This window comes from Manihot esculenta, chromosome 14 (assembly GCF_001659605.2).
Source record: "Manihot esculenta cultivar AM560-2 chromosome 14, M.esculenta_v8, whole genome shotgun sequence".
Lineage (NCBI taxonomy): Eukaryota > Viridiplantae > Streptophyta > Magnoliopsida > Malpighiales > Euphorbiaceae > Manihot > Manihot esculenta.
In genome coordinates, this window is record NC_035174.2 from 2,691,909 (window position 1) to 2,711,865 (window position 19,957).

Genomic DNA, 19,957 nt, shown 5'->3' on the forward strand with positions numbered 1-19,957 from the left:
TTAATTTTAAATCAGTAATGCCATTAAAATATTAAATTTATTTTTTTTTTATAATATCACTTTTAATTATTTGAATTAGTTTTGTTGGTTTGTGTTGTGTAAGTATGCATTTAGAAAGAGAAGAAGAAGGAAATGGTTTAAGAAGAGCAGGTAAGCAACAGCTAATGGAGTTGTGTGTGGCTAATATCAAAACGTGTGCGCACTGTAACCTTTCATCACAGCCAGGCCAATCAGTCACATCAAACACAAATTTATATAATAAAAGAAAAGCCCAATAAAATTAAAAGCGTTTGAGCTGTAGAGAAAGTCCGCGAATTCCCCGCGCTTCAGCCCATTGTTTCATTTCCCCATATAAGCAAGCCTCATCCATTTGCCCATCAACTTGTCATTTGAGAGAACAATATCTCCCACATTCAATATACTATTTTTGTTATTTATAGAAAGGAACGTACGATCCATTTACTTATTGCATATTTTAATATGGCCGATCCGCAGTCTAATGCGCCGCCCCAAGACGATCAACCGCCATCCAATGCTTCGATACAAGTTCCAGCTGAACCTCTTCTGCTGCCCGATGACCAATCACCGCGCTCCACGTCATCAAATCAGTCGCCCAGACCCATTCGATCTCCGGGTGGCTCTTCCAGTCATCCCAGTAGCGGCAGGCATCCGAGTTATAGGGGAATTCGAAGCCGGAGCGGGAAATGGGTGTCGGAGATCCGGGAGCCACGTAAAACTACGCGTATATGGCTGGGCACGTACCCTACCCCTGAAATGGCAGCCGCCGCCTACGACGTCGCAGCTCTCGCTCTCAAAGGTCCCGACACGCCCTTGAACTTTCCGGAATCTATTCTTTCTTACCCTATACCAACATCCACGTCAGCCAACGACATAAGGGCCGCGGCTGCAAGTGCAGCTGCAGCCAGACAGCCCAAGGTAGAAACCGGGTCAAATCCGGATGCGGGTCAGCCCATTGCTGAGGTCACGTCTTCCAGTACGAGCCGCGTTGAGTCAGGTCAAGAATTTATTGACGAGGAAATGTTTCTAAACTTGCCAAATTTGCTGGTGGACATGGCAGGAGCAATGATGGTGAGCCCTCCAAGGATAAACACGCCGTCGTCTGATGATTCGCCGGGTGGTTCCGATGCTGAAGGCCTATGGTCCTACCAGTAAACCAATCCCTTTGCTTCAGCTGCAGTGTAGAAGGAAAAGAGGAGTGATTTGGATGGGTAATTTAAGGTGTTTTCTTCTTATTTCGAAGCTTGGATTTGCTTAGACTATAGATTGCTAGATTGAAGGGTGTGTATCACTATCACTGCAAAGAAAAGTAGCAGAAAAAACAGGTAGGTGACTTTGCTGCCACTTATCGTTAATTAGCTGTATATGTACATGCCAGGGCTGGGGACAGCTAGGGAAGGGGACGTCTCATTCATCTTTGTTTGGCAAAAAAGATTACTTGTGTCATTCTCAATGAGATGAGTCTGATATATATTTTATGGTACGGAGAGTCTCTCATCCGCACACTTTCTTTTTTCAATTTTTTCCCCGTTTTGGGTCTTAAGACATATTTAAACTTTCTTGATGAACATGGCTAACTTACGCAACATGATTTGTACTTTTCTTCAAATGGGTTTTTTAGCTTTTCCTCTTCCGCACTGGAATTGGAGTTTTGACAATGGTGTTTTTAACTTTTAAGTCACATGAAGATGAAGGTTGTATAAACCCAGATACTGGTGCAAATAATCAGAAACGGGTTGATGCCTGTGGTTCAGTTATCAAGAGGCCAAATAATGATAATGATACAACTCATAGCAGCTGCAGATGTCGGGGATTGAGACAGATCAATTCTTGTTCTCTATATATTACAAGTTTTATGCCTTGGGATCTCTTGTTCTTAGGTTTTCACTTAATGCTGGTATTCTCATCACATCTCTTGTTTTGCTGCTACTCCACCACAAATGTGAGCATGCACTGGTACAATTTGTGCGCATATAATAGAGGGAAACGATTTGCTTTCTCATCACATCTTTGCCCATTTGTAGCTCCAAGCTCACATCTTCCTTTAGGGCCTAAGCGTCATGTTTGTGCAAACGATGTTTATGGTTGAACCGTTTTAGTTTCTTCGATGTTCTACTAAAATGAACACCATGCATCACCGCAAAAAGAAGATATTTGTAAAGGTAAGCCGAGATTTTTCTTATTAAATGATTGCTTTTCGTGTTGTGTTCTGGCCTTGTAAAGTTCATATGTAATGGGGTGCAAACTCTAGCGCTTTAGATATCAAATGAACAAAAAAAAAAAAGAGTAAAATCTGTACTGCTTCACCAGGCAGGCACATAACGCTTTGCCCTAACTTTTTGAATGGAAGATCGACCCAACGAAAGCTTTATTTTGTTTTTAAAGCTACATTGTGATCGGTTAAATCTCTACGGCAGTGTGAATCCGACAATAGAATAAATTTAGAATTTGAGAGTAGGAAGTAAATTGTCTACTTTTAGCATAATAAGAATTTCATTAGCTAATCGATCGGTGATCTCAATGATAATTTGAGAGTAATTGTTTAAGCGAATTGCCTTTAGGATAATAAGAATTTCATTAATAAGAATTTCATCGGTTAATTTATAAGTGATCTCGCAATCATAACCATAACAGGGAAATGTTCGCATATGTCTTGTAGCGGTAATTTTATATTAAAACTCGACCTATTTATGAGGGGGCGAGTTTTGCTGTGATGTTTGAATGTAATAGCTTAATTTAAACAGACTAAAAAAAAGTTAAAAAGTTTTGAATTCATTTTTCACTTGATCCAAAATGGTAAAATCAAATTATTTAGTAGTTTCGTACTGGTTATTATGTATAATTTCAATTTTTCTTTTTGTAAACGGACGATATGAGACGTGATAATTCTCTCTCGTTCAATTTTGCAATGTCACGTTACAATTTTATTGTGTTGAATTAGGTACAATTTTATATAGGATCAGACTCTTGAGTATTGTGATTCGCTAGTATCTAAAGGTGGCTCGACCTCGTCCCATTGGTAACTCTTTCCTTACGATCCACTAACTTCGCATAATTTTTCTTACAATCCACTAATTCCACATAATTTTTTTGATTTAGGATGACTCTGGTATCAATTGTAACATTTCAGTTCAAACTAATTCAAATAACTTTTAAATTCATTCTTTACTTGGTTCAAAATAATTAATTCAAATTATTTTATAATTTTATACGAGATATTATATATAATTCCATTTTTTCTACCGTGATTAATCTAAATTATGAAGTTTCATAGTAAAATTATTTTTTTATAAGCGAATAATATGAGACGCGATATCGAATCTTTTTTTTCTTAAATAGAAGAATTGTATTTTAAATTATCAAATACATACCATACGACTGTTTTGTAGCGATAACTATCATTGTGTAACATCAATTTCAACCTATAATTCATGTTAACTAACATTTTAAGGGTTATATTTATATTTCTCTGAAACTTTCAGAGAAAGGTTGCTGCAAAATTAATGAAAAGCTCGCTAATCGAGTATATTACTGCAGGTCAATGATATGTAAGAAATTAAAAACCATGGGGACAATCTTGTTGTTAACTGATTATTGGTATTTTAAATAACAATAAAATGACGTGTTGCTATTTTTAACATTAGCGGATTTGGTTATGCATCTCAGAAAGTTTCCTATCTAAAGGGGAAGAAAAATCTCAGCAAGTTTCAGAAAACTTACAGAAAAAATATTAATGGGAATTTGCTAATCATTTCATTTGAGGACAAAGTAAAGTAGTGAATATTTAGAGAAGAATAAAGAAACTTGGAGTTTCTACTGTCTGGTGTGGTGTTCATCAAATTCTGTAGTCATATACTCACGCTTTGAGGAAAAAAGAGAGCCTTATATTGTTAAGATTGTGGAAATTACAATGTAAAACTGCCTTTGCTAGCAAATTTGGATCGGAAAAAACTTTGATAGAGTATGATATAATGCATGAAGTAGAGTTACATAGATATGCAAATTAAACCATTATCTGGATTGCTTGTATTTGAGTATTACGCTTACTGATTTGTGAACTGTTTTGAAGAAGTGCACCTGGACAACATTTTGTAAGGAAGATTTGTGTCAGTTGTCTTTTAAGAAATGGAAATAGAGGGAAAGAACGAACTGTGTTGTGCAAATTTGAAAAAAGAAAAGAAAAGAAAAGAAAAGAAAGTTAAACCTGCAGGGAGTCGGCAATGGAATTTGTCGCAAATTGATGCTTGATGACTAATTTGTTGAAAAAAGGTAAAGCAAGTGGGGCCTAGTTTAATGGCCCAAACTGTTAAAATCTTAAACCGACTAAAAGGGGATTACCGACTGTTCTGTTCTTTGATTTTTCTTTTTGAATGACAATCAATTCAAATGGTCGACATATTTATTGGTGTAAATCTAGAGACACAATTCGCATCTCCAAGAGAGGTAGCAGTCTAGATTAATTTCAAGGCTCAGATTTCGAAAGAATATACCTATTTGGTCAATACCTTCTGCGCTTCAATTTCACTCCATGATGTGGTTTTGTGTACTTGCTACTGCCAATTTGCAATGTGAACAATGTCCAGTGGGTCTCATACATGATAATTGATTCGGACTTTGCTACTCTCAAAATTCTCCCAAGATTTTGCCCTCAATCTTCTAAGATTCATTAAGCAAATCAACATTATTTTCTATTAACTTAATCATGTGATTATTATCTAACGACCACACTATCAATTAGCAAGTTTTCTGAGATTATTTAACAATATTATCATTTTTTTTTTCAAGCAATAATTTAGAAAGCCAAATTTTTTATAAAATAGATGGAATATTTAATGTAATTTTCTATATTTAAGTATAAAGTTGAATTGTATGAAGTTACAGTTGCAATTGCAATATAAAATGGTCAATTTCTATAAAGGGAAATGATTGTGATTCGTCTCCAAAAACAAGACGATCCTATAAGATCATGAAAAAGGAAAAAGGGGGCAGGGAAAAAGTCGATGGTCAATTCAGTAATATTTTAGAGGATGAGAAGATCACATCCACCAACTCCACAGAGGCTCGGCGAGGCTCTCAGATATTTTTAAGAGATTCATTTCACTTAGTTTTTAACGACTGTTCAAACTACGGCTATACTAGACAAGTTCTCTATTACATCACAACTCTGGCCTACCATGATATGCCTTGCCTTTATTACTAAACTTTTAGGCGTTGCTTGGATTCCTTACTCCAACATAATTATTATAATTTTATTCACATTATTTTCGATATATAAAATTAATGGCCAGCAACTAAATAGCAGGGGTGAGCATTCGATCAGTTCGGTTTAAATTTAAATTAACCCAAATAAATTAAAAATTAAAATTTTAATATTTATAAAAATTGAATCAAATTGATTTTGATTAAAAACCGAATTGAATCGAATCGGTCTGATTCGATTCGATTCGATTTGATCGGTTTCGATTCGATTTTATCGATTTCAATTTTTAATAATTTTTTTATTTTTTACACTTTATTTTTAATATTTTAAAATTTAATTAAAATATTTTAATTTTAATATAATTTAATTTCTCTATATTATTGAACAAAATAATCGAAATTTTTGAAATTAAAAATCAAATCGAACTGAAATATATAAAAAATCAAATCAAAATTTCAATTCGATTCGATCAATTTTTTCGATTTAAACCGAATACTGCTCTGCTAAATAGTATATATTTCAAACTTGGAGAATATTTACCTTAATTTATAAAAAATTTATACTTACTTAAATTTTATAAGATTAATATTCTAAATAATTACATTTTTTATTAAAATACTCTAAACAGAACAAATTTATTATTAAAATTACTAAAAACTATTAAATAAAGTTATTCTAAAATTTAAAATTAACTTGATTTATAAATTTAATGTTTATAAATATTAAAATAATAAACTAGTTCTTTTAGTTTATTTTTTAATTTATAAATTAAAAAATTATAAATAAACAAATCAACTTAATTTTATATAAAAAAAATTAATTTAAACCCATTTATAAGCTAATATAAATGCTTTCCCACTCTAGTTTGACGTTGTACTAGGTTTCATATATGAGAGGGTTAAATCGAGATCAATGGAACTACCCAACTATGGACAGTGTTTATAGGAGAAAACAAACAAAGGGCCATGGATTTATGAGTCAACGACTGTCACATCCGGAAAGGTGTTTTTCTTTTTTTTTTTTAATGCAAGTCAAGAATTTCAATATGGTTAAAACATTGAATTTGATAATTTTTAGTTTATAAACTTTAATTTATTTTTTTATGTTATATAAAATTAATCATAACGCAATAAAAATTTAATAAATAATAATATTTGATTTACTGTGAAAACTTACGCTTGTTCGGTAAATTGAGTCTTAATACATAATTTTCATTACCGAGTATACACTCATATCGTCTATAATCACGAAATCACTAATTTATTAGTTAGCGATATCTCTAATTGAATGAGATTATTATCGAATTTTAAAAAATATTATATTAATTTTTATTTTTTTATGGTATAAAATAAAAATAATAATAAAAATAAACGTATATTATCTCTAAAACTACTTAAATTTTAAATAATCTATTATATTTTTCATTCTTCAAAATAAAATTGAGCGTCAAAATGACCGCGATGAATAATAACTATTGTCTCACGCATTTTTAATTAATTATACTATAGTTTCATTTTCACCGCATCAATAATCTAATTTGAACAACATCTATTTTATTATTAATTTAAAAAAATTCAGATAATTTAGCTTTTATTACTGACTAGTTCTTCTCTTTTATTTTATTTTTGGTGTCGTCCTCCTCCTCGTTCATTTCATTTTTTTTTTTTTAAATCTCTTTCTGCTTGCACTCACTCCTTTCTTGTTGTTTATGTCCTTCCCTATTTTAATCTTGTCCCACTACTTGTTCTACCCCTATATTTAGTGATGGTAATTTTAGAGCATCCAAAAAAATTATTTAATAAAAATATTTTTCTAATTAGAAAAATCATTTTTATGTATATTGAAAATTTGGTTAACACTTTTATATATATAATCAGTTTTGATTGAATTCTAATTCTTACAAAGCTTTTTTTGAAAAAAAAAAGCTTAAATTTATTAAAAAAAAACATATATCATATAAAATATTTAATGTTTTCCGTAAAATTAGAAACCAAGGGAACTCTATAGAACTGATTTCATCCCCTGGAATTTTAAACACAACTCACCAATTTACGCTCAAAATTGAATTGTAGCCAACCCTTGCCGGGTTCTACCTTCCCCCCAATAGTCTAATAAAGCTTGAAGATGAAAAGATTGAGTTTTGGGACATAATCAAATACTCAGTTTTTGGGAATTATGGGCATACTGTGTCATTATTATTTTTCAATTTGATGTTTTATTTGAATTTCATAGATTTTTAAATATGGGATTGAATTTTCTTTTTTAATTCCAGATTGGACAAATTAAATGAGCGATTCTTGACCTCTTACAATTTACTAATAACGCGATGCTCTACTATAATATTTTTGGACAACATAACCTATAACTTCTGCTACTCTTATAAAAGCTTGCTCCATAAATGGAATATTATCTGTTAGAAGGCTTACTCAATTCAGCTTACATATTTTTGTTATTATTTAAGGATATCTAAGTTCATGAAAAAACTTAATGTGGTAGGACTATGTTTTCTTGAATGTTTGGACCAAGAACAAATGATAACTATCTTAGACTTATCAGGAAGTCCATCCAGGGTTTAAGCCAATTTTAACTAATGTTTCTGAAATGAGTTGGCAATGGGATACCAAGGGGCCGGGTTTAAATCTCTGGGACAAGAGATAATAATGATGATCCAATTCTTTGAGATGAGGCTGATGTGTTTTTTATTTGCAATTTAAGATAAGATTTCATGTATAATCCAATTGTGAAATTGCGTTTTATCATGTCACTTAATCCAATTGTACCAACCCTAACACAATGGAAAAAATATATATATATAACACACACAACTGCAAGCCTTGATTCAGATATGCCTCCAGTATAATAATTTAGGTCAAAGTATATTTCGACTTCATTACAGACAAGGTGCCTTTCATGGTACCTCAATTATTTTTATGGGTACCCTAAACTTTAAAGCTGTAATTATTTGGCGTTTGAAAGTGAATGTTGATCCTGACTCCTGACGTAGGTACGAGAAGTTGAGCTAGGCTATGGACCCATGACATGACCCAGTACTGGTCCCCTATTCCATAAGGTAGAATCGCACGACACCAAACATGGCTTGTCCAGCCTGGCTACGAGGACCAATTATACGCAGTTTTGGCGTGGAAAATTCTCAGCTGGGTCATGTCTGTGGCCCACATCCATATATGTTTGGAAGCAAAGAAAATGAAGGAAAAATAACCAGAGAAATAAGAAAGTGTATTATTTAAAACAGGGAATTCGGACTCTTTCTCTGTGCAATCCAATACGTACGGTGGTCAAGCAGTGGGTGATGATGTAAACAGTCCCAGTTTCCTATCTAACTTCCTTCAGTTACTTCCAACTATAAAATTTGGAATTTAGATTTTGATGTGGGACCCTGAAAGCGATAGTTGGGGCAGCTAATAATATAACATTTTGTGGGCACGTGGTCCACGCGTTTCCGCGGCTAGACCCAGTGAGCAAGAGACTGTGTCTGTGAGCCACTCAAGTCTCAAGGCAGTTGGATTAACTGTCAACCGTGTTTTGAAAAGTGTGTGACCTCGCCCCCAGAAGCTTCTGATTCTACGTGCCACCTAAGCAAGTTTATCAGGACACAGTCCATCTCCAATCCTCAAGATAACCAGCCTGGCTCCTTATCACACTCCGTGTTCGTGTTTCTTCAGAAAATGCTAAACTCTCACTTTTGCAGGCTTATAAACTACATATCACTTCGTCGTATAAAATCAACTCATCATTTTCCAATTTTTATGCGCCCAAACAATTCCTTAATCCTTTTCTTACACACTCACACTCTCTACTTCTAGCTTAAACCCAACCCTTACTTTCTACAATGGATGTTTTCTCTCAGTACTCTGACTCACTCCCTTTTGCCTCTCATTCTTGGTCGCCTGATACCTGCAGTGCTGCAAACTTTTCCGATGAGGACATCTTGCTAGCTTCCAGCTATCCCAAGAAGCGGGCAGGCCGAAAGAAGTTCCGGGAGACGCGCCATCCTGTTTACCGTGGGGTCCGCCAGAGGAACTCCGGGAAGTGGGTTTGTGAAGTTAGAGAACCGAACAAGAAATCAAGAATATGGTTAGGGACTTTCCCCACGGCTGAAATGGCTGCCCGAGCTCACGACGTGGCTGCGCTAGCTCTGAGAGGACGATCTGCCTGCTTGAATTTTGCGGACTCGTCATGGCGACTTCCTGTACCTGCATCCAGTGAAGCGAAGGACATTCAGAAGGCGGCAGCAGAGGCAGCAATGGCATTCCAACCGGTGGGGACAGAAGGGTTTTGTGAAGAAGTAAAACTAGAAAATAAGACAACGACGGAGGCAGCTACAGAGGAAGTATTTTATATGGATGAAGAGGCGGTTTTTGGGATGCCAGGACTACTGGCATATATGGCAGAAGGGATGCTATTGCCTCCACCGCAATGCGTTGCACAGAGCGGGGAAGACATAGAAACGGATGCAGCTGATGTGCCATTATGGAGTTTTTCTGTATAATTTATTAAGAAAATAAACTTAGTGTTTTATTAGATATAGTATATACAAATGTAGCTTGATATTCAGTGCATCACTAAGGTCGAGTGTATTTGGTGCTAGCTTCATTGTAAACCCATAAAAAGCAAAAAAGAAAAAAAAAAAAGAGAAAATCCTCCGTACTTAATATTTTTTACTAGTACGGTAAGAAATGGAAAGGTTGAATTTGACAAAAGGGCGAACTTGTGTGTTAAGATTGAAAATGTAACACTTCAGTTTAAATTGATGAAAATAATTTTTAAATTTATTTTTTATTTAATTTAAATTATTTAATAAATTTTTAACTAATTAATATATACAATTTCAAATTTTTTAAGAAATCAATGTGGATGTTTCATAAAAAGACGTTATCGAGGAGGTTTAGTGTTTAGTCATGTGGGCATGATATGCCGTGAGTACATTACCGATGGAGCTTTGTACTTCGCTGGTAATTATGATCCATATCTTAATGTGGATGTACATATAATAATCATGCGTGGAAGTTTGTCTGGCGGCTAAAGCGCACTCATTTGTCTGTAATATTTGATCTCCTTTCCAAAAAAGACAGTAGGGTCGATCCCTTATTTCCGAATACTTCGGAAGCTTGGCTCTATTTCCTTCTGCTCTTTTTTGATCCCGTGCCTGCAATTTGGAGCAACCAAATTTTGCACGCCGCTTCCGAGACAATTTTGGGAGATGATGGGCTAAAACTACAAGCATTCGGATTATCCTATAATTAACGGATGTAGCTGTGTTCAATTCAATCCATGTGATTCAATAATCACACAGTAGAAACATATTCGACAATTCAAATTCTTCAGCCCAGTTTCATCATATGGAGAAGAAAATCTCAAAACCTGAGTTTCATTAAAGATCGTATACCACATTTTCATTTTCAATGGAAATAATAGATCAACACTAAATTAAATACTAAGTGAAAGGATCAGCCGCGGTAAGCATGAGGGACAAATGCATGCACGGGAAAACAACGCCTTTTGGTTGTTCGAGGCATATTTGAGCCTGCAATGTGCTTGACAAAAATCAAAATCTATTTGGAGAATTGGGTAGACGAATGTGTTATAGAATGCTATTTGATTTTCTTCAGGAGACTTGAAGTACTAAACTTCGCATCATCCCTGACAAAGCTCCACAACCAAAGACCGTGAGCATCAACAAATCCGTGATATGGTGGGAAGTCGTATGGTATCCAAGAGCATAGCGAGACCTCCACCCACAACCACCATCCACAACTTGCACCGGGATGCATGATGAGTAACACTTGCCCAAATAAGCAGCTGAGTTAAACCCATAGCCCCACATACTTTCATATTTAGGCCTGCAAAAGAATCGACCAATGTAAAACCATATCACAAGAGAGGCACACGTGCAGTAACAACTAAGCATTTGCAACTTCTCTCAATATTTTTCTTTTATTCTAATTTAATTTTAAGTTTTTGAAGGGGGAAAGGGTGTGAGGATGTTTGACTTACGCATGCTTTATTGTATTCCCCCATTTTGCAGAAACTTCAACTTGTCCATGAACAAAAAAATTCCTTGCTTCTTTGTGATCACCGAATAAGATACTGAATGGGCATTATAGATCCCCTATATTAGATAACTCAGTTAAAGCAATCTTAGAAAATTGGGAATTTCAAGTTATAGATTATATTTGTTATACAAAGTACAGAAACAGTAATTGCATGTGATGTGCATACGAGACAAACCAAGTCTAAATCAGACAACAGGGATAAAGACAGAATAGCAAGAAAATTAGCAGCGCAGTTCAAAATAGCTGAAGGAAAAACAGATTTGATTAAACACATTTTTAACAGTAGCATTCTAATGGAACTCCAGAATAGTCTAAGGTAGATTTTGAGGCATCACACGACATGAAAATTACTAGAGAAATAATTACCACAGTCAAGATCATAGACGTTCAGATACATAATATGTGTTGCAAGAGATGCAATTAAAGGAGCTGCAACCATGATACTTGCAGCCTCAATTCTCACGTTGAAAGCTTGCAGTATCACTAAAATTAGGGTAGTTGCAAGTAAAGACAGCAGAGGAATATTCTAGCTTCTCTGTCAACTCAAAATCTCTGCAATTAATTAACTTAGAAAATGACATAGAAGGCACTAGCAAAAGATGAAAAATATAATAAAAAGATATGTGTGTATGCAGAGGCCACTGCTTACTGCAGTGCTACAAGTTAGAGCTTCCAATTGTAGGAGAGAAATTTGAAGTCCTCAGAGCAGTAACTTAAAGTCTTAAACGTAAAAATGATATTGCATGAGTGTGCTAAAATTTTCCACTCAGAACCCTGTTTTAAGACCATAACGGGATAATGACCTCTACTTCTGTAGATGTACAGTTAATGTATTTGTAACTATAAGTGCACATATTATATAAGAAAAATTATGTGCATTTATCATTTTATATACTAGAGTTGTAAGTTTAAATAAACGCTTGATCCTCTCCAGAAGAATGTCACCAATCACAACTATGATGAACAGTCAAGCAGGGTCAAAATCCGTTTCTCCTAACTTATTGTCCATCATAACATTCAATATCATGGATAGCAGAGCCAACATTCATTTCTATTAACTCTCTCCACTATAACGTTTTTCATTTGGATAGAGGACATCAAAATTGGTCATTTGGTTGTTAGGTGTGGAAGCATTATACAATGTAAACCAAATTCTTGAAAATTCAAGAACATAACCATTACTGGTAAGGCATTATCTTGTCATGATGTCGGGAAGAAAATTTACCCCTTCCAATTTTTGTCTACTAATACAGCTTACCGACTGTGGAAAGCACTCCAAAACCAAGAATTCATTGATAGGATCTCATAGACATGCCACAAGCCAGTAAATTCAAAATGTCTACTTATTTGGCCACAACAGCAGCATTTACTATATAAGGATGAAAAAGGACACAAAACCATGAAACTGAATGGCGATAGGTAAAGCAGAGACAGCAACAGAAACAGGTTCCTGAGAAGCACAAACACATTTACTTGAAATAATTGGGTAATGTATTCAATTATATTGAAACAGGCCGACCCAAACTGAACCAAATAACTTTTAACCCAAATTATTTAGTAGGTTTGTACTAGTTATTATATACAATTCCAATTTTTCATGATCTTCCGATGTGGGATGGCTTCCGCACCGGAAACAGGCAGCTGACCATTACACTCGGTCCCGCTAAATTTACGATGTCCTCGTTGCAACTAAATCGGTTACAATTACTAACCTCGTCTTTTACGGGTAACCCTTTCCTCGCAGGTCCACTAGCTCTGCACAATTTGTCTGACCCAGGTGGCAGGTGTTGGAAAGAATCCTCTGCCATGATTGTAAATCAATCAGTGTTGGAAAGAATCCTCTGCCATGATTGTAAATCAATCAGTGATCAAATCTTACCATGTTTAGTATAGCACGATTCTAGGACATAATTGAGGGCACAATCAAAGGTCTAATTGTTCATATTATGTACTATATAAACTCTGTAACTTACTACACAAGAGGTAAGAAAATAGAAGCAAATTTCTTCCTATAATCTCAATATGGTATCAGAGCGGGTTCCGATCCTGGAATTATAGCCGTCCTGCAACCATCCGTTACCAGATATTTTTCCCGACCTTCTCTCACTAAACCAACCTACCAGATACCTTTCCCAACTTCTTTCTCTCACCGAAACAACAATGGCCGACCACCCCAGCCCGGCTGACCAATCCCAGGCAATAATTGATCCAATAGCAGACTTGTCACAAAAACTATTCCAGTTAATTCAGAATAGCCAAAATGGAAATCAGAAATCAGCAAACCAATTCAATCTTGATTCAGCACAGCCACCGTCCGACATAAAATTGAATGATTCCAATTATGTTGTCTGGGCAAAGATGATGGAGATGTTTATCACAGGGCGAGGGAAATCAAACCATCTGACTGGGACTCCCTCCCCTCCGACAGAAACAGACCCCGCAATTTACCTGTGGCAAACTAATGACAACATTGTCCGAGGATGGTTAATCCAGACGGTAGAACAGAAGCTCCGTCCAAATTTATTGCAGCACAAGACAAGCAAAGGACTATGGGATGCCCTCAAGATCATATTCAATACAGGTAGCAACAAACTTATCATTTACGAGTTACAGTCTAAAGCATACAAATTAACACAACAAGGAAGCAATCTGGAAGATTTATACAACGATCTTCAGGCCATCTGGGCCGAGATCGATGAAAGACAACCGACCAGAATCGAAGGAGACAACAATATCATTATCCGGAACCGGGAAATCCAAGAGGAACGTCTGTACCTATTTTTGGCCGGAGTACAGTCGGACCTCGATCCAGTCCGTCGAGAAATTCTCAACGAGGAGCCATTGCCGACCTTGGACAACGCCTACTCTCGGCTCCGAGGTGAGAAGTTGCGCCGTGCCATCCACCTTCCTCTTCCATCACCAGCGACAGCAGGTTCCGACCTTGGGGGGCCGGTCTATTGGCTAAAAACCGGTCAGACACAGACAAGTCATCACTCCGGGATGATAAATCAGGCTTAAAATGCACCCATTGCAGCGGATCTCAACATACCCGGGACGGATGCTTTAAGATCATAGGGTATCCGGAGTGGTGGGAGGAAAACAATATCCGTAAGAATAAAGGAAAGGGACAAGGCGCAGGGAATACGGCCACGGTCACTACCAGCGGCACCAAAAAGGCTGCCTGCGACAATAACCTGATCGGACAAACGGAGGAAAACTCGGGCAACGGACAGGGCTCAGGGGTTGCAGCGGCGCTACAAGGAGCCAAGAAAGGAGGAGGCACGGGTGTCCCTTATGATCGAGAAGGAGGTATTTTAGGGTTAGAAAGGAGGGACAATGACCTTTCTACCCCTGTCTCTTTAAATAAATCTAAATGTGCCCCTGCTTGTTTTAATTCTTGTAAAATTAAATCACTGGTCCCGGATGTTTTAGATAAGTCTGAATCGTTAGCCCTTAACTCTATCGGTCATGCTCACAAGGTACAAAATGCTAGTGGGTGGGTATTTGATTCAGGAGCCACAGACACTATGACTAATGATTCTTCAGATTTTGTTGTGTCAGCCCCACCCCCAAAATCCAATATTCTAAACGCTACCGGTGGCTCCTTCCCGGTCATCGGTGGTGGTACCGTTTCTATAAACCCCACTTTAAATGTCTCCAATAGCCTCTATGTACCTTCCTTATCTTGCAAATTACTCTCTGTCAGTCAGATCACCAAACAGTTAAATTGCAGAGTACTTATGTATCCTCATTTTTGTGTTTTGCAGGATATTCATACGAGCACGGTACTGGGCCGTGGTACTGAGAAAGATGGACTGTACTATGTGGAGGAGGTCTCAAGTACTGGGTCAGCTCATTTAGCTCAAGGGTCCTCAACCCGATAGTTATGGCTCTGGCACCGGCGCTACGGCCATCCCTCAAGTGATTATCTTCGTACTTTGTTTCCTGAGTTTAAATCCATTGACATTCCAGTTTGTACTTCATGCGTGCTTGCTAAGAGTCATAAGAGTACTTATCATATATCCACAAATAAATCTGATACTCCCTTCTCAATAATACACTATGATGTATGGGGGCCTGCCCCGGAATCTATCTCCCCTGATTATAGATACTTTGTGACTTTTATTGATTATTACACTCGTGTTACTTGGGTTTATCTGTTAAAACAAAAAGGTGAAGTGGCTGAGAAATTCTGTGATTTTTTCCGCATGATTAAAACCCAATTTCACAGGACCATTCAAGTCCTCCGCTCTGACAATGGGGGGGAATTTTTAAATAACCATCTCCAAACCTTTTTCCGGGATAATGGGATCCTTCACCAAACTACTTGTCCTTATACACCACAGCAAAATGGGGTTGCTGAAAGGAAAAATCGACATATCCTTGAGACTGCCCGAGCCTTATTGTATGAAGCCCAAGTTCCTCCTAAGTTTTGGTTTGAAGCAGTTGCCACATCCATTTACCTCATCAATCGACTTCCGTCTCGCGTCCTTAATTTCCAATCTCCCTTGCATACCTTGTCCTCTCATCACACCATCCCTTCCCATCTCAACCTTCCACCTAAAATCTTTGGCTGCACAGTTTATGTTCACATTCCTAAAACACACCGCACTAAACTTGATCCATGTGCTCTTAAGTGTGTTTTCTTTGGTTATGGTGTCCATAAAAAGGGCTATCGGTGTTTTGACCCAATCTCTAAACGGCTCTTCACTACCATGGACTGCACTTTTCTGGAAGAGGAATATTTTTTTCCTTCGCCAACTAGTAGTGAGAGGGAGACAACGGCACAATCACCACCACTGCCAAATTGGCTTAGTCAGGGGGAGCCAGAACTTGATCATTCTTCTCTTCCTGAGTCTACACCAGAACTGGGAGACACTGACCATCTAGTACAGTCCTCGGTCTCAACGTCACAACCAGAACCTGACACCGTAGAATATCCTGAGGAACACACAACTGAGGTATGTGAATCTGAACTTTCCCCTAGTTCTAATAACCTTACCACTGAACCCATTTCCTTTGAGGTTCCTGAAACAGGCCAATATGTCCTACCCCCTCGAAATAATAGAGGAATTCCACCCAGGAGATATGATCCAGAATTCGAGGCAGCCAGGTCCAGATACCCTGTGGCAAACGTTACCAGAGGAGAAAGACTATCACCTCAGTTGGTCAACCTACAGAAAAACATTTGCTCAGAATGGATACAAAAGGATGCAGCTGAACTCCGTTGTGACAACAAGGCGGCAATAAGCATTTCTGAAAATCCAGTTCAACATGATCGAACAAAACATGTTGAAATAGACCAACATTTCATCAAAGAAAAGTTGGACAGTGGTCTGATATCTTTACCGTTTGTTCAATCAAAGGATCAATGGGCGGACATCCTAACCAAAGCAGTAGCTGGACGAATATTCCATGAGGTTTTGGGCAAGTTGGGTATGCTAGATCCACATGAACCAACTTGAGGGGGAGTGTTGGAAAGAATCCTCTGCCATGATTGTAAATCAATCAGTGTTGGAAAGAATCCTCTGCCATTATTGTAAATCAATCAGTGATCAAATCTTACCATGTTTAGTATAGCACGATTCTAGGACATAATTGAGGGCACAATCAAAGGTCTAATTGTTCATATTATGTACTATATAAACTCTGTAACTTACTACACAAGAGGTAAGAAAATAGAAGCAAATTTCTTCCTATAATCTCAATAGCAGGGTGGCTCTGATACCAATTGAAACAGCCGAACCCAAACTGACCCAAATAACTTTTGGATCAACTTTCCATTTGGCTCAAAATAGTTAGCCCAAGTTATTTAGTAGTTTCGTGCTAGCTATTATATACAATTCCAATTCTCCATCATCTTCCGATGTGGGACAGTTTCCGCATCGGAAGCAGGCAGCTGCCAAACTAGCCCAAATAACTTTTGGACCCACTTTTCACTCGGTACAAAATGGTTAATCCAAATTATTTAGTAGTTTCGTGATAGCTATTATATACAATTCCAATTTTTCATCATCTTCCGCACTGCAAGCAGGCTGACCGTTACACTCGGTCCCGCTAAATTTGTGACGTTCTCATCACAACTGAATCGATTACAATTGCTAACCAGGACCGGACCCTCGGGTATTGTGGTTCGCTAGTATCTCGGGCGGCTCCACTTCGTCTCTCACGGGTAGCCCTTTCCTTGCAAGCCCACTAGCTCCACATAATTTGTCTGACCCAAGGTGGCTCTGATACCAATTGAAACAGCCGGACCCAAACTAGCCCAAATAACTTTTGGACCCACTTTCCATTGGGCCCAAAATGGTTAACCCAAGTTATTTAGTAGTTTGCGCTAGCTATTATATATAATTCCAATTTTCCATCATCTTCCGCACCGGAAGCAGGCAACTGACCGTTACACTCGGTCCACTAAATTTGCGACGTCTTCATCGCAATTAAATCAGTTACAATTGCTAACCAAGACCGAACCTTCGGATATTGTGGTTCGCTAGTACTTTAGGCGGCTCCACCTCGTCTCTCACGGGTAGCCCTTTCCTCACAGGCCCACTAGCTCTGCACAAGCAGGCAGCTGACTGTTACACTCGGTCCCGCTAAATTTGCGACGTCTTCATCGCAACTGAATCGGTTATAATTGCCAACCAAGACCGAACCCTCGGATATTGTGGTTCGCTAGTACCTCAGGGCTCCACCTCGTCCCTCACGGGTAGCCCTTTCCTCGCAGGCCCACTCGCTCCGCACAATTTGTCTGACCCAGAGTGACTCTGATATCAATTGAAACAGTCGGGTCCAAACTAGCCCAAATAACTTTTGGGCCCACTTTACACTTGGCCTAAAATGATTAGCTCAAATTATTTAGTAGTTTCGTGTTAACTATTATATACAATTCTAATTTTCTATCAATCTTTCGATGCGGTACGGCTTCCGCATCGAAAGCAGCCAGCTGACCGTTATGTTGTGGGGTACATTGATAAAATAATGACTTCAAAAATTATAAATATAAACCTGAATTCCATAAACACATTGAGATGCCCATTCCCACGATACATGATAGGCTTATCACCAAGTTCCTGTCTTCTTCCAGCAACCAAGCAATTGTATGGACAACCACTGTGACAGTCCCACTGTTTCCATTGCAGATAGAGTGGTTCTTGAAGATACCATGGTCCATCAATAGGTTTTGCATTAGATAAGAATTGACAATGTTGGAAGGATTTCTGACCCACACATCCAGTTTTGTAACACTGCTCCATGCCTATAAACGAGTAACCATTAAAATGATAGAATAATAACAGGTAACAAAATCAAACAGCTATGATCAGAACCAATAACATCTCCTAAATTAGTCAATCGTCTAACACACCCTTGCTAAGTGGTTATTTCATCATTACTCCCAAAAGGAATAGCTAAAAACAGTTGATTTGTCAATCCACAAGCAAAGCTTCAAGCTTTGAATTTCTACTAGATTAAACTAATCTCCTGGTTGTATGGCCATTCAACGACAATGCATTAAAACTAAGGGTTTCTATAAAGTGAAACTATCCAGAAAAATCTGATAACAAGATTTCTTCCCCATATTAAATACAGAAACCACGAACTTCAACGGAATCTACATAAGAAGCCACAACCAAGTCAACTGAAATGCCTAAATTTCTCGATTCACAGACTGTCCGTCAACTTCATGTTCCAGCCCATCTACATTCACATTTTATAATTCAAATTCGTAATTAATTCTCACGGTTTACATTTACGCACAAATCAAACTAGTGAGCCTTTCTAATCCACCAACTTAAAAAAAGACAGCTAAATTTAGCAGGCATTTCCTTTCCACGTCTATTTTTTAGGTAATTTAAGAACTTGTGTTTACACCAGAAATGCAGGAAGACAATGTTCAATTCGTCAATCAAACAGTAGCATCCTTCTAAAACTTAACTTACATTCCAAAAAGCGTATTAAGCTTTAATTACGGATGCAAATACATCAAATTTAGAACCAAAAAGATCACAAAAAAGTGGGGAAAACGACATGAAAACGGGAAACCAAAGATGAAGTAAGAAAAAGAGAGCTAGTTTACTTGTAAAGCGGATCAGCATCACCAGCACTAGCGTCAAGCGCACGGACTAAACAGACGAGCGAAAAAGAAAGCACAATCCAATGATACACAGCCATCCGATTCATTAAAAAATAAACGGTAGCCACGGAGCTTCGGATCAGGATGTCATGGATAGGCTTCCATGGAATCATAAAGACAAGAAAACAGACTAGGATGAGGGTGTCAGCGCGAGCAAGTTTGAGTTGGAATCAAATAAGCGGAGCACATGAGCTAGTATCGAGTCGATCTATATTTGGACTCGGGCACTCGGCACGACGGCACAGTTGGCGTGGGGGATAGACAAGCGGACAGAAGAGGAGGGGACGAAAAACGAGCTACGGATTATCGATGGCTGATCGGGCTGACACCAGACTTTCGTGACAAGTTGATCCTTGGGGCGATTCACGAGGAGACACGTAGATGTATTTTCTTGTGATTGATTTACCGAAATGCGCAGCAGTGACTATTCAATAGTCTTCGTCCCTTTGAAATGTACATACTCTCGTAATTTTCGTTCGTCTCTGCCTTTTTAAGTGTCTTTAAAATATTGTTTGTTTTTTCTTACGGTAATTA

At 37.5% G+C, this 19,957-nt stretch overlaps 3 protein-coding genes across 7 annotated transcripts; 2 read left to right on the forward strand and 1 right to left on the reverse strand.

Moving 5' to 3' along the window:
* Positions 1-334: 334 nt before the first annotated feature.
* LOC110631040 (ethylene-responsive transcription factor ERF027) lies at positions 335-2,404 on the forward strand. Its single transcript, XM_021778743.2, has one exon. It carries the CDS (start codon positions 481-483, stop codon positions 1,171-1,173), a length of 693 nt encoding a protein of 230 aa, XP_021634435.1. The 5' UTR covers positions 335-480; the 3' UTR covers positions 1,174-2,404.
* Positions 2,405-8,899: 6,495 nt separating this feature from the next.
* On the forward strand, positions 8,900-9,939 carry LOC110631258 (dehydration-responsive element-binding protein 1A). Its single transcript, XM_021779023.2, has one exon. The coding sequence runs from the start codon at positions 9,069-9,071 to the stop codon at positions 9,726-9,728; it is 660 nt and encodes a 219-aa protein (XP_021634715.1). The 5' UTR covers positions 8,900-9,068; the 3' UTR covers positions 9,729-9,939.
* Positions 9,940-10,591: 652 nt separating this feature from the next.
* LOC110630850 lies at positions 10,592-19,870 on the reverse strand. Of its 5 annotated transcripts, none has more exons than XR_002490430.2 (4): positions 19,367-19,870; positions 18,298-18,547; positions 11,234-11,348; positions 10,592-11,079 (listed from the first exon to the last, which is right to left on the reverse strand). XR_002490430.2 is itself a non-coding variant. In XM_021778461.2 (4 exons), the coding sequence occupies exons 2-4, from the start codon at positions 18,476-18,478 to the stop codon at positions 10,845-10,847; spliced, it is 486 nt and encodes a 161-aa protein (XP_021634153.1). In that variant the 5' UTR covers positions 18,479-18,547; positions 19,367-19,870; the 3' UTR covers positions 10,592-10,844. The 5 variants fall into 5 exon arrangements, 4 of the variants coding, with proteins under 4 accessions (XP_021634153.1, XP_021634150.1, XP_021634151.1 ...); XM_021778461.2 differs by having other exon boundaries at positions 11,234-11,303; XM_021778458.2 differs by having other exon boundaries at positions 11,234-11,326.
* Between the last annotated feature and the right edge of the window lie 87 nt (positions 19,871-19,957).